The sequence below is a fragment of the Arvicola amphibius genome, chromosome 7, assembly GCF_903992535.2.
Source record: "Arvicola amphibius chromosome 7, mArvAmp1.2, whole genome shotgun sequence".
Classification (NCBI taxonomy): domain Eukaryota; kingdom Metazoa; phylum Chordata; class Mammalia; order Rodentia; family Cricetidae; genus Arvicola; species Arvicola amphibius.
The window spans coordinates 53,866,292-53,880,269 of NC_052053.1; the positions used below are offsets into that span (position 1 = coordinate 53,866,292).

At 51.4% G+C, this 13,978-nt stretch overlaps 1 protein-coding gene across 11 annotated transcripts in view; it reads left to right on the forward strand.

The window, feature by feature from the left end:
- The window catches only part of LOC119818763 (DAB2 interacting protein), a 147,861-nt gene that overhangs the window by 94,018 nt on the left and 39,865 nt on the right, over positions 1-13,978 (forward strand). For 2 of the 11 annotated variants that reach the window (XM_038336520.2, XM_038336521.2), the window contains exon 1: positions 12,744-13,104. The exons of 6 other annotated variants lie outside the window; for them this stretch is intronic. In XM_038336520.2, the coding sequence (XP_038192448.1) occupies positions 12,938-13,104 (167 nt within the window). In that variant the 5' untranslated portion in view covers positions 12,744-12,937. Of the gene's footprint in view, positions 1-12,743; positions 13,105-13,154; positions 13,176-13,978 lie in introns of those variants that run through there. 3 more of the 11 variants (XM_038336522.2, XM_038336526.2, XM_038336527.2) reach the window with 3 other exon arrangements.

Here is a 13,978-nt window from a genome sequence, read left to right on the forward strand (position 1 = left end):
CCCCTCAGTCCAGATGCCTCCTGCTCTACCCAGTCTTTCAGGTCCTAACCCCTTTTGCTTAGGGCTTGGTTCCCTGGTGCCCCTCGCCCAGCCTCCTGAGCTGTTCATTTGGGTCTCTTGGATCTGCTCCTCAACAGCAGAAGGGCTTCTTCAGCACACACTGGCAGTCTAGCTCCTCCCCAGTCTACAAATAGCACTCCACCTCACTCAGGATAGCCAGGCTGCAGTCCAGGGCTGTAGAAATTAACCCCGTGGAGAGGGACCAAGTGAGGAAGGGATGGATGTATCCAGGTAAACAAGGGACTGGACACTCTGGCCTCGTCTTCTGCTGCCTGTGGCAGAGTATAACAGGAGTTGGATCCTTTCTCAAGGAATCAGGTGAAGTGGTGATAGTGTTTGGGGTTTGAAGGAAATCAGTCCCTTGGGTGGCAAAGCAAGGACAAAGGCACTGAGACCGGCAGGAGAATCTGGTGAGGACAGAGGATTCCCTTTCTGTCTTCTTGGACAGGCTGGGGGAGGTGAACAGGGCTGGTGGGTGCTGGGAGAGTGGGAACCAGTTCTAAGGGCAGGAGCAGCAGGTAAGGAAAGGTGAAGGCTGAGATTGAGGGGGGTAGAGGATGAGCCCAAGAGTGTAGTCCCTTTTGTGCTGGGTGCTTTGTTGTGGCATTAGAAGTCCAGGAGGTGAGCTTGCATTTGTGCCAGGAAGAGGGTGTAGCGGGGGTTGTTGACTGGTTGGGGTCTTGAGGCTAGTACCAAAGAGCCAGAGTGGACTGCCAGATGCACAACCCTTAGAACTGCTGGTGGCCTCAGCCTGTTCAGGGCTGGCAGGCATGTCCTCTCAGCCCGGTCAGGTCGGTAGCCTGTTCTCTAACCACATGTAAGAGCTACTGAGTGTCCATGAAAGCTTGGCCCATATAGTACTGTGGCATTATCTGGTTCCTGGCACACATGACACAGGGGTGTGTAAGTGAAACCATCAAGTGGTTTCAAGTGGTTTCACTTACACACTATTGAACTATGCCCGAGGAAAGAACCAAATCTCTTACCCTGCCTCAAGGAGCCCAGGACCGCTCTCTGGGTCCCACAGTGTTCTGGCTCTTACCTCCTTGTAGTTCTGACATGCAAGACCCCTCTCTAGCCCTTGAGGGCAGACCTCCCACAGACAACTTAGACCTCTTCTCCACTTGGCACCCAGTGTGAAGCCTGGCACAGCTCAAGCTGAATAAACATATTCATTGAGCACCTACTGCATGCCACGCACTGCGTCAGGGACTGGAATAATTAACTTTGGCATGGCACTTTGTGATTCCCACAGCTCCTCTGGGTCTCGTTAGGAGTTTGAATCTTTCCAATTGGGTATTTATTTTCTTATTTTCCAAGTGAGGAGACTGAAACAGAGAGGAGAGTAGCCTGAGGTAACATCCTCAGCCACCAACAAGGGACCAAGCCCATCCTGAGCCTTGACCCCCTCCCTGGGCTGTGGGTATACTCTGGGGACTGGCAGCTGTTTCTTCCCAAACTTCTTGCTAAGATTGAGCTTCAGGAAGCCAGGCCCACAGAGAATCTGTATCCAGGGGAGCAGGACTCCTGGGGACCACAGGAAGCACCTGCCTGGTCCTTGTCTTCACCCAGCAGGAACTGGTTGTTGGGGACAAATGTCTGTGTTTGGGGTAAGTCTGAGGTAGAAGAACAAAGAGAACCCTTCCTGCCAATAGAGTTCTGACCTTGAAAACCCTGTGAAGTTTCATTTACTGGAAAGAAAGAGGGAAGAATTGGTTACCAGCTTCAAAGAGGGGCAGGCCTCCTGCAGGCAGCATCCAAAGAAACCTTGACTTCCTGAGTTCTGCTGTTGGATTTCTTCTTTTCAGTTTGACAGACTTCCTGGGGATCTGTCTGGGCTGGCCAGAAGGTGCAGAGATGCCAGGAGCACTAGGCTTCCTTTGCCTAGACACTACAAGACCTAACCTTTAAACAAAGACCATACAATGATTCCAGAGGTCTAGACACAGCCTGCAGATGACTATCCCACTTGCCCTACTGCAGGAGTCCCCAGCTGTGGGAGGGACCTAGGAGTGGAGCAGTTCAGCTGCACATGTAGGGGACAGGGCTTTTGCAAGGAAACTGTGGCTGTTGGGAGGTCCTGGGTGTGGAAAAACCCAGGGTTTATCTGACTTATCTGCTTTGTTTGTCTCTGTCCGTACACATTGGCAGGAGCTGGTGTGACCGTAGGAGGGGTCTGATGTGTTGTGGGCCCTTCCTTGCCCATGTGACATAGGAACCCTAGCTAAGGAACTTCACAGCTTATGGTGAAAACAGTCTGTATGGCTGTGTCCCTCTGGGGTCAGGGACAGCTGTTCAGTTTTGATGGCAGAACTATGGGTTTGGAAGAAAATGCCCTAAAGTTGTTTTTTTTTTTTTCCTGACATTTAAAAATTTCACATCTTTAAATGTTGGCAATTGATTCAAAACATAAAAATGTCATACACTGTGTGGCTAAACAAAGCATGAATGTTGAGCAAATACAACCTGCGCTCTGGTTAGAGTCCTTTACGGTAAGGCTGACCAGAGTTCAGGTGGCTAGAAGGCATTGGCCAGGCCTTCCTGCAGAGGGACAGGGCAGAAGCAGTGGGACCCACTTTCATTTACTGAGCGGATGGTGCTTGCTTGGCTTTGGGCTGGCTTGGTCCCATTGGTGTGCAGTACTGCCTTGGGCCAGCATATCAGCTAGAGGCTAGCCCAAGCTGCCCTGAGAACGTCCACCTGTGTTCACTGCTCCATGGGTGCTTTCCCCAGTCTGCCGAATAAATAAGCCCCTTTGGTCAGGCAAGAGCCCAGGGAAGAAAAGTTGCTTAGGAGATGTCCCAGTGACTCCCTCTTGGGCAGTGGTGCAGCTATATAGCGGTGGGATGGCATTGTCCATGCATGTGACCTTGCTGCTGTTAGCATTTGCTCTGCTGCCTACAGGACAGTTCCTTCCTGTGCTGCTGAGGAGGGCCTTTATGGGACCTTGTGCCCTGTCCTTCCCTTTCAGACTCCTCAGAACCCTGGTCACCTCCATCCAGGCCTGTAGGCATAACTTTCCCTTTCCTTTCTCCACTGACTGTCACACCCTGTTCAGTCTGCACTTGACTTTATAGAAGATCACCTGGTGCCTGGGCCTTCCCGGATTGTTCTCAGGCTTAAACTTTAATTATCCCTTTATTGTATGCAAAGCCTCGGGCCAGAGCCAGAGGCACCTGACCCTCATAGGTCAGTGGAGCAGGCCCAACCTCAGTGTTTCCAACCTCAGTGTTTCCAGCCTCAGTGTCTGCAAAAGCATGAGGAGAATGGAGAGCACCCTCACCCATGTGGCCTTGCAGAGTCTGCCACCCCAAAATGCCTGTGTCTGAGGTGGGGCTCCTGACTGTGTCTCAGCCCTGCCTCTCTGTGTTCTGGGTGCTGACCTGAGGTCAAGCAGAGGTTAGGCAGCATTCGCGCTTTTGGATCTTAGGGGTGACGGAGCCATATTAGCCAGCTCTCAATCAAGAGTCCTCACTGCTGCCCTCCCATTCTCTTTCTTTATCTTCACCTAAGTCTGTTTTCCATGTAGAGATAATTAAAATCAAGAGCTCCGGGCACAGATTGCAAGCCCTGCTATCTCAAAACTCCCACTCCACCACAACCACCAGGGACCTTCCTCTGCAGGAAGTTTTTTTTGGGGAGGAGGGTCTCATAGAAAAAGAACTGTCCCTGCGTGTGGGCCAGGTGCCCTCTCCTCAGCTTACCTCCTCAGCTTACTTGGTTGGAAGGCAGGTAGTAAAGTTGAAGTCCCCTTCCTGTGAGCCCTCCTGCCCTCACCTGCAGCTTCTGGGGCCAAGACCAGAGAAGTATTTGAGTGCATAGAGGAGTGGGGCCAAGGGTCTTGAATACGGCTTCTGAGAAGCTTCACCCAAACTCCAAGGCAGGCAGGTTGCCTGTCTCATTTTCTGGTGTGGACAGAACTCCCCTGAGGTATCCTTGGGATTAAGTTATTTCTGGTTTTGTTCACCTGTGCTAGGCCCTGGGGACAAGGACAGAAAACCAGCTGTGGTCCCTGCCTGTGTTGGTGTGGGAGAGGTGTCTGCTGCTCCTGGGAAACCCGTCTTCACCACGGCTTTACCTGGCTCTTTGGTACTCCAGAGGGAGGTCCGGCCACCAAGAGTGTGTCCTGGATTTTTAGGTGGGCCATGGAGGTCTTCATAGGTTCCACAGTCCAGGGTGGGTGGAGTGCTGGCCCGAGGCGCTGTGGCGCTGCCTGCCCTAGAGCTTAAGCGAAGTTCTCTGTCATCTGAAAAGCAAGTGTGGAGCGCAGCCCATTCCTGGGGTTCTCTTGAGGATCAACAGAGCAGCCCTGGTTGTGGGGAGGGGTGAGCATTAGGGGTGATGGGTTGTGGGTGGTAGTGAGTGACAGGGACAATAAGAAGTATAGAAGATGGCCTTGTGCCCTAGCTGGTCTCCCCATTTCCCCTTCTACTCCAGTCTTGCCAGTGCAGAGCAGTTGGTGGCTTTATTTGATTATTTTTGTTGTTGTTGCTTATTTTTTTTTAAAACAAGGTCTCCTTACGATATCCCACGAGGCCTCAAGCTCTCCATCCTCCTGTCTCTGCCCTCCAGGTGCTGGGATTGCATGCACAGACTCCTGGCAGTACTAGAGTAGTCTTTAAAACAATACTCCCTTGGAGACCTTCTTGAGGGCAATGCCTGCCTGTCTTTCTACTCCCTCTGCTGCACTGGTCCCTGATCCCTGTCCTGCAGTGCAGCTCCATCTCTGTCCCCACTCCACCAACAGTGTCCTCTTGGCCTTGCTTTATCTCATTCATGTGTTAATCTTTGAATCCTTCCTGCTTGAACCTAGACTTGAGTTCCCCCATCTTACTCCCTGTACATTTGTACCTGGCCCACAGTTGACCAGCAGCCTGAGAGAATAGACTTCACATCTGCTCCTTCCTGTGTGTCTAGGACCCAGGATAGGGACTGGGGTGTCAGTGAAAGAACACACAATTCATTTTATTTTACCCTGTGAGGTAGACACTTGGAAGAAACTAATCTAAAGAAGTAGGGTTACTGGCCCAGGGACATATAGCTGCAAGAGGGGATTTGAGCATAATGTCTTGCTTTAAGTCTTCCTTGACCACTAGAAGCCCTCTCCTACCCAACCCCCAGTGGTCAGGCCTGCCTCTTGGATAGGTAGGAATGTGAGGGGCCCAGAAGAGGTAGGTGGGGTTTCACTTTGGGAATATGAAGGATGAGGCCAAGAGGTAGTGATAAAGGAACTACAGGGGTCCGAGCATGCCAAGTGGCTGCATGTTAGGGACTGTATTGAGGCTCAGGACTGAGAGAACCCCAGCAGAGTGGTTCCTGAAATCACCCCCTAGGTGCTAGCTGTTCTAAAAAGAAAATACCAAACAGCTATAGCTGTATTACCCACCCACCTTCAGGCTCCTTGTGCTAGCTCTGGCTCCTGGCATGTTTTCTGTTTCCCTCCCAGGACAGAGAAATACGTGTGTGTGTGTGTGTGTGTGTGTGTGTGTGTGTGTGAGAGAGAGAGAGAGAGAGAGAGAGAGATCAGCCTTGCTGTTTGCACTGCCCTCACATCTTAGTCATTCTATTTCTGGGAGCAATGACTTCATCTCCTATGATTCTTGACACAGCCAATGTAAAGCATCCATGGAAAGATTGGGCCTGGCACCATTCATATTCCTCTAATGAGTCTGGTCGGGAGAGCGGTTGGTGGCCTTGCTTTGTCTGACTTGGCTTGGGGGCTTACAGTTTAACTACCTCTCCCTAGATCTGGCCCTATTGACCTGAGGAGCTCAGAACAAGTTTAGCCATCTAGTACTTCTGAGGACCCATTGTGTGCACTGTCAGAGCAGTGATTGGGAATTGTACCCAGCCAAGACTCCATCTAGGCTATGGAAGGTATTAAGTGGCAGCCTGGACTTGAGTAGCTGCAGAACCAAGAACCAGACCCCTAGATAACTACAGTGAGGGTGGGCAACGACTCAACCTCGAAAACTTGGTAGTGTTTTGTTTTCTGAGGGAACCTTAAAGTATTCTGTCACAGTCACTCCCAGTCCTTAAAACCTGTGACTCAAATATGTATGAGTTCCTATCTGCCATTATGAAGTGTTTGTCAATGGAATTAATAGTGTAAGCAAGATTTGAGGAGGGTGGACAGCAGGGGAAAGGGTTATTTAAACATACTTCAAACAACACTGGCTCTAGCTGCTGAGCAGACATTTGCATATGTAATGACTACTAATTATGGGTGGCCTCAGCTGCTCACACGTTTGCCTGGCTGTGCTGCTTTATTGCAGTCACCCACTCGGGATTCTCTGGCATGCTTTTCACTAAAGATAACACAACAGGAATAGTAATACCTATCGGGTTTTGATCCCGTGCTATGTGCCAGACATCCTACCAAGCGCTTGGCAGGCATCATCTCATTTAATCCAAGTAGCACTCTGCGCTCCACAGATCCTTATCGGGGCAGGAGACTAAGGCTGAGGGAGCCTAGGTACTTCCTTAGGCTCAGTAAAGTCAAGAGCCCAGAGAGTAAGGCAGCCTCACAGAGAGGCTCCCTCTGCTCTGAGGACTCTTGGGGACACTGGGTAATGTTTTTATCTCTAAGCCTTTTCTCTTTCTTGGCCCTCTCAGAAGCCCCCATTTTGCTAAAAAGTAATTTGAAATTTGTCTTAGGAGGGAAGTAAACCCCGTATCTTCTAAAGTAAAGCCAGGCCAGGCAGACCCCCCTTCTTCCTGCAGTCTGCTAGTGGGGTGAGGGGTGAGAGGTGAGGGTAACCCCTCAGTAGCCAAAGAAAAACTAAAGCAGTAAGCAGGGGGAAGAACACTATCACAGCATAAATTAACGTAGGTGTGTTGCCATTAAACTAGAGGTTGCGCAGTGGCTCATGGCAGTTGTAGCCCACAGACAGGCTGGGTTTTACGCGATGAGGTAGAGTGGTGTTCCAGTTTTCCTGTTTTTTTTTTTTTTTAATTGATTACCAGCAAGCACTTACATATATCCCAAACTATTCACTTCAAACATTCTCCTCAGAGCCCAGAGTTGTGGATTTTCTTGGACTAACATTCGGTAGCTTTGGACTGCGTTCCTGTTCCCATGACTCTCACCCTACATGCTTTTCCATATCTGCTTTAGTGACACTGGAAGCAGCGGGGGTTGTTGGATTCCCACCCTAGAGGAAAGGAGACCAACAAGGCTATCCCACAAAGCTGTTAGTGAAATCCATCCTTATTGTCCAGCCATGTGGGTTTCTACCTCACTGCTTCCCAATTGTGTCCAACTCCCTCTGGCCACCAAGGAAAGTAAGAGGCCTTTCCCTGGCCTAATGACTCAAAAATAACCAACAGTGGGCCCAGGGGCCACTTTTGGTTCCCCGTCCCCTTTCTGTCCCTCCTAAGCCACTGGGGACATGGGAAACCTATTCATTTAAACTTGATCATTTTCTTGAAGATAGAATAGAGCTGAATTGGGTCAATGGCTCTATTTGCTGTGCTCAGCTGTTTCTGCTGCAACACCATCACTACTGGGTCTGCTGCTGGCTCTGTGCCACCGAGCTCACCAGTTAGAATTCCTTATCTTTGGCCATCCTCAGCAAGCCTGGCTCTGGCAGAGAAGAGTGATGTGTGAAACCACTAACCAGTGTCATTCAACCACATGACGGCCACCTCCAGGACACAGGCTTCAGGTCCTCAGCACCATTCCACAGGGGCCCTGCTTCCAGCAGCAGTTTGTGCAGGTGGAGAAGCTCGGGCTTAGTATTCGCTGGAGTACAAGCCTCGGGGTCAGACACAGCAGGCCCTATACGCTCTGTGGAGTGGGGAGATAAGAACGCCCCACTCTGCACCTGTAAACAGGGCATCACCTCGAAGTGCTGGGCTGCCCTGGTGTAGACAGGATGTGCCATGTCAGTGGTCAGCCCTGGGCTGTTTGACTTGCATTGAGAGGTGTCCTGTGTTTGGAGGGAGTTGTAGGACTCAGAAAGGGTTGATCTGGGTCACTCACCTCTCTGTGTAACCATTCCCATTCTCAGCTCCCAGAATTCCAAGGCCCCACATTGAACAATAAAGCAGCTTCTTCTAACCCATAGCTTCTCATATGTGCTTTCACTTGGCATCAGTTTGGTGTACCTTTCCTTTCCACCAAGCTGCCAGCTTTCTAAGGGCAGGGACAGGTGTCTTCCCCAAGCTTGCTGACCCTGGCTAGGTAGCCTGGGCAGGCTGTCTAATGGGACTGTGTTGTCATCTATAGTGGAGTTGGGGATAGGACTTGGGGACAGGTTACCAGCTGACATGGGGGTATAAGTGAGGCACTAGTTAGAGCCCAGTGAGTGGCTCTATCTCTGAATAAGTCTTAAGGATGGGGAGCATTGAGTACCAGGTAATGCTAGCACAGTCACTAGGGATTGGTTATGGTCACCGTTTGCCTCCTGATAACACACAATCCTTGGCACACCATGAATTGCTACCCAGCACTTGGCAATGTGACCACGTAGGAATGGAAATGCTGACCATGTCTCATTGCTTGTTCAAGTAAATTTACTCTGTGTTTCCAGAGGAGGTGTCACACGGGTGGGAGTCTACTCCCACGAAACGCTTTAATGGAAACATTACATTTGGGGAGCCAACATGTGTTAACATCTCAGTAGGGGAAAAGGGTCCAGGTTTCTCTGCCAGCCACATTGCTCACCACAAAGCCCTGCTTGGGGGCCTGGCAGATGAGGGTGCTGGTGGAGGGCAGAGGTGGCCAGAGCTGGAGCTGGCTGGACTTAACCTGGAAGAGACGGGGCTGCTGAGCAGGTAGAGAAGAGGAAGAAAATTGAGGTCTCTGGGATGGCAGCTTTCCTTAAGCACCCACACAGTTCCCAGCAAAGGGGAATCCCCAGCAAGGGGGAGTCCAGAGGCACAGACAATAGGCCCTGGAGTAATGAGTGTTGGGGAGCCCAGAATTCCAGCTCCCTGCGTGACCTTGGGTAGCATTTCTACCCCTCTGTGCTTCCGTGTCATTTTTAGGCAGGTGTCGTGTGAGTGCCCATGTTTAGAGCCTGGGGAGGCTTACAGAGATAATGAATGTAAAAGACCTCTCAGGTTGGCACGAAGTGGGTGCCAGGACACATTTGTTTTTTCGTTGGCGCTGATAAAGCCATACAAACATGGATGTGTGCACATAAATTAACAGCTGGGGTGTGCTGAAGCTGCTTCCTGGTGTTGGCCCTCAGTCTAACATCTGCTGAGTATAGAGGCCCTTGTCCTTGAAGAGCCAGGCCTGACTGACTCCTCTGCAGTGGTCCCTCACTGCCCTGAATGACTTACAGGTTAGGTCTTTGGACTATAGCAGCTCCTCCTCCGGGGTGTGTGTGTCCTTAGAGAGCAGCCTACGGAAAGGAGAGAGGAATATGTAACTGTGGTAATTGCTGTTGCTGTTTCTGTGACCAGATGCATGGCAGAATTTTGCTGGTAGTTTCAAATAGTTCATTCAGTTCGTGGACATTGGCCCCTTGCCACTTGCCGAGAGCGAGATCAGCTTAGGGTAGACTCTGGCAGAGGAGTGCTGTTCGCTCCCCGGCCCTCAGAAAACAGAGAGCAAGTACACTGCAGACACATGTGACTCCCTGACAGTGGGGTGGTTTCCTCTCCCTCAGCACATCATCCCTGGAGATACCTCAGTGGCCTGGCACAGGTGTACATCACCAGTCACCTTAGTGATTCTAGAGCTAGTCATGTTGACAGTGCAGATGAGCCAGGAATGTGCAAACAAGGCCTTGAAGTGTCTTCACAGTCTGGGGCTCATTCTCCTTTCACATCCAAGAAACAGAAGCTCCTTCAGGGAGACGTTTCCAGAGTACTACAGAGACTGTACCTGGTTGGTAATGACAATTTCAGGCCTTGAGTTTTGACTGGCCTGAAGGGTGTGTATGCTCTTTGTGCCTTGATCCAGAGATGAATAGACCCCAAGGAGGACCTGGCAGATCAAGAAGCAAGCCTGTGAGGGTGGAGTGGGGGGAAGGGTTCCTTTAAATGGGAGGAGCCTAGCTGGGCTTTGAAAGGTGGAGCAACGAGACTAGGGGTGTGGCCATGAGGAAGGGAAGGGTCTACTAGAGTTTACTAGCCTTGGCTGCAAAGGCTGAGTATAGGGTTGATAGGGCCTGTTCAGGAAGGCTCGCCCTCAGGCCTGTCAGTTCTAAGGATGTGTGTGCCCCTAGCTGGGGCTGGGAGGGTATAAAAGATACACTTTCTCCAAGACCAGACAGCTGGTGAGTGTAGAAGCCCAACTTAGGAAACAGCCCACATCTGCTTTTGTTACCTGTGACCCCGTCCTGTGACCACTGTCACGCAGAACAGAAAGTTCTGCTCTAAGTCCCCGCTTGCTGCAAGATCATAGAATTAGGTAGCGACTGAGTGTGTTGGCACATGTTTATGATCTCTGCAGTAAGCCAGTGTTCTGGAGGCTGAGGCAGGAGGGTTGAATGAAAATGCGGGTCCACTGGCAGGGAAGGGCTTCCTGCCTGGAAGAATCTAGGAGGATTTCCAATCTGAAGGAGTATTTGAAGGAGGCATACCTGCCTTCAGATGTAGTTGGGTCATTTGTGCAGTGACTGTCTGTGAATCTGACTTAATATGGGGAGTGGCTATCTTGCCTTTTATTGTATGCGCAATCATAAAACTGGGGGTAGACGGTCTGGCTTGGAGCCAGTACCTGGTGCTGGGACGGCAGGCTCTATTTGCTCATTTCCTGTTGGCTTGGCCACTGTGGAACCAGGGGTGCCTTTACTGGTCCCATTTGTAAGTACGTTGTTACCTCTTCCTGCTAGGAAATGTTACTAAGATTTGAAAACTGGGAGTATAAGCCTGGACTCCAGAGGAAGTCCATGGCTAGCTAGGAGCCACCAGGCCATGTATCCTGAGGGGTGGGCAGGCTCCTGTGTGGCCAGATGGAGTAGTGTTGGCCCACCATGCCCAGAACACAGCCAGATACAGAACTGGGGCCCAGCAAGATGGAGTAAGCTGGGTACCCTAAGGTTGGAGTCACCTGGGACCAATAGGACAACTTCATCACCAGCTTGCCCCTGTAGAGTCTTGCACACTGTAGGTCAGACTCTAGCTGCCATGGATGAAACTGGAACCTGTGGTGAGACCAGGAGGGCATGGCCTTGGTCAGGGGCCTTCCCTACCAGCCCTTTCCGTCTCTGTTTCCTTTGGGGACTTGAAGCCCTTGAAGACTTAGCTGTATGGCAGGAGTGAGGCGAAGCTCTAGATCAGCCCTTCTGCCTGTGGCTCTAAGGGAAGGGGGTTGACCCCATAGTGCTAGAAGATTAATAAGTGGAGCCTGGGACTGTGGCTTGCCTTTGTGGTGTAGGAAAGGGTGAACCAAGCAAAAAAATGTCTGGTTGACTAGGAGTACCATCACAGAGCTACAGCATTTTAGTGAGGGCTGTATGTGGTGAGGATGGATCTCCAAATTGGGCTCCTGTAAATATCTGGTCACCACTCACCAGCTTGCCTACGTCGCTGCCTTTAACTATCTCCTTGCCCTCTTGGCCCAGACACTTTCTGCAGTAGAGAAACCATCTCAAAGTGAAAAGACTGGGACCCAGGAGCTACCCACAGAAAGGAGTGCAAGGAGTTGAGCTGCCCTTGGTACCAGAGGTCCTTCTCTGGACCTCTCTCTCTTTGTGTTGCTTTTCACAAATATCTAATTGGAAGTGGTGGTAGTGCCTCTAAGAGGGAGGGATGTTTGCTGTGCTAGTGTGAGCTACATGGAGCTGTCTCCCTCTCACCTCTCTCCTGCAGTGAGTGCCCATCTGAATCCACAGTATTTTAGAACTCAGTCGTAGTTGGAGGGTGCTGTTGGGATTGCAGGGAGCCTGAAGGGAGGTTGCAAAGGCACATGGGGACCAAGCCAGAGTTCTCAGCCCCTCATTCCCTCCAGATTGTTCCCATTCCCACTACTTCACCTCTCCCTGCTCCAGCCTGCTCTGGAGGCCAGCTACAGGTCTCCAGCCAGTTGAAACAGAAAGCACCCGGCCTGGAAAGAGAAGGGAAGGGCCCACTCCAGGCCTGGGAGGTGGGGCCAGGAGAGAGTGCCCTGGAGCATGCAGTTCCCTGGGAGAGAGATCTGGACTGCTTGGGTGGAAAGAGGGTGGAGAGGTACCGGATTCCCTCAAATTTGATGCTCTAACTCTTCTTTAATATAGCTCTGGCTGGCCCATCTCAGACCAGTTAGGAAAATAGGTTCATAGATTTCAAATGCCTATCAAGTTTCTGCTTTTTGGCAGACAATGCTTAAGGTGTTCTGGGCTTATTGGGCTGGACTTGAGGGAGGGGGAGACTACAACAAAAAAAAGCAGAATGACCTCAGATCCCTGCTATGAAGAAAATGAAGCTGGGTGATAATGGATGTGGGGGTGGAGAGTGGGAAAGGCCCTCCCAAGACTGATCTTTTGATCTGAGACCAGAATGCATCCAACTGGGACTGCTGGGCATTGGCTAGCGCAGAGGCCCAGGGGCGGGACTCCAGAGGGCAGAGCCAGCACTCCAGGGGAGGTGCTTGCGAGAACCTCTGAGCCAAGGCTTCCTGGAGTTGCTACTGCTAGTCCTACACCCTCAGAGGCCCTGGGAGCTTGCTGCGCGGGCTAGGAGAAGCTGTTTACTTACAAGAACCCTTCTGACTTCTTGGACCTGGAGGCCTTGTGGTTACCTGTGTGGAAGACTGTAATTTTCCTCTTGTTCTCTGGGGAACCCGGAAATCTCTAGATGTTGTCGACTCTGTGTTTAAGACATTTGGGGAGTTTCAGTGTGGAAGACGTGGACTCAGTTGTGCTCTGTGGTAAGGGGGAGCCCTTTGGGTTTACCTCTTAGATGTCCACCCTGGCCACCTGGGTCTACACAACCCTTGGGAATGGGCCTCTGTGGCCTTGGACTCCTCAGTGACAGCCTTGGCAAGATCCTGTGCCGGACTGGAGGTGCCACTCCCTGGAGGCCCGGCCATCCTCGGAAACCTCATCTGGCTCCTGGGCCTCAGGTGCCCAGGTCAGCAGAGGGGCCTACACTCCTACCATTGCCAAGGTCTGTGCCTGGACGTGCAGGGAAGGAGGAAGAGGACAGGTTTCTGTTTCCTATCCTGTGCATTCAGCCAGGTGTGGGGGCTGGGCAGGGCTGGAGACTGAGGGGCTTAGTTCTTCTTGGAGGTGTGTCACTAGGAGAGCTGGGCAGTGAACTGCAGCGGTGACTGAGGCCTAACCAGACCTCTCCATATACCCCTGCTCTCACCAGAGAAAGGGGAAGAGGGGGAGGATAGGGGTGGGGCTAGGGCTGCCGGGCAGATTGCTCCCATGCCATCGCAGCCAAGCCCTGTCCTTAGGGAACAAGGACCAGGAAACCAGCAGGTGAAGCTGGGAGCACCTGCAAGTTGGGTGCCCCATGCTCTGGCTCTTGATTCTGGCCCAGAGAAGCTGCAGTTTGGGAAGGTGACCTCTGAAGAAGGGGCTCTAACCAACTGCTTCCTGGGCTCTCAGCAAAGCTGCCCACTCCCCAGCCCCCATGGTTCTCTCTGCTTCTTGGGAAACAGATTTAATGAAGTTTGTCTTCATGGTTACATCTGTAAGAGAAAAACTTTACTTCTGGAACTTGCGTTGATCCTGACACTAAGGGCCACTCTCTTCTTTTTCTGCTCGAGCAGAGAACATCAGAACCTGAAAATAGAAGGGTTGACTTTCTCTAGTACTCTGGCATGCAGCACCCTTCTGTATTCCAGCAGTTAAATCGAACTGCTACATGTGCATCCATCAGTCCCCAAGGATGGAGCCACTAGGCCCATGCAGCTCTGAAGCCCTCCCTTCTCACCTGAGGGCCGGGGCCGACAGACTCTGGATTTCATGTCTTTCTGAGTTTGGTTTCTTGGCTACTCTGGTCCTTGATTTGCTTGTGCTGGTTTATTAAT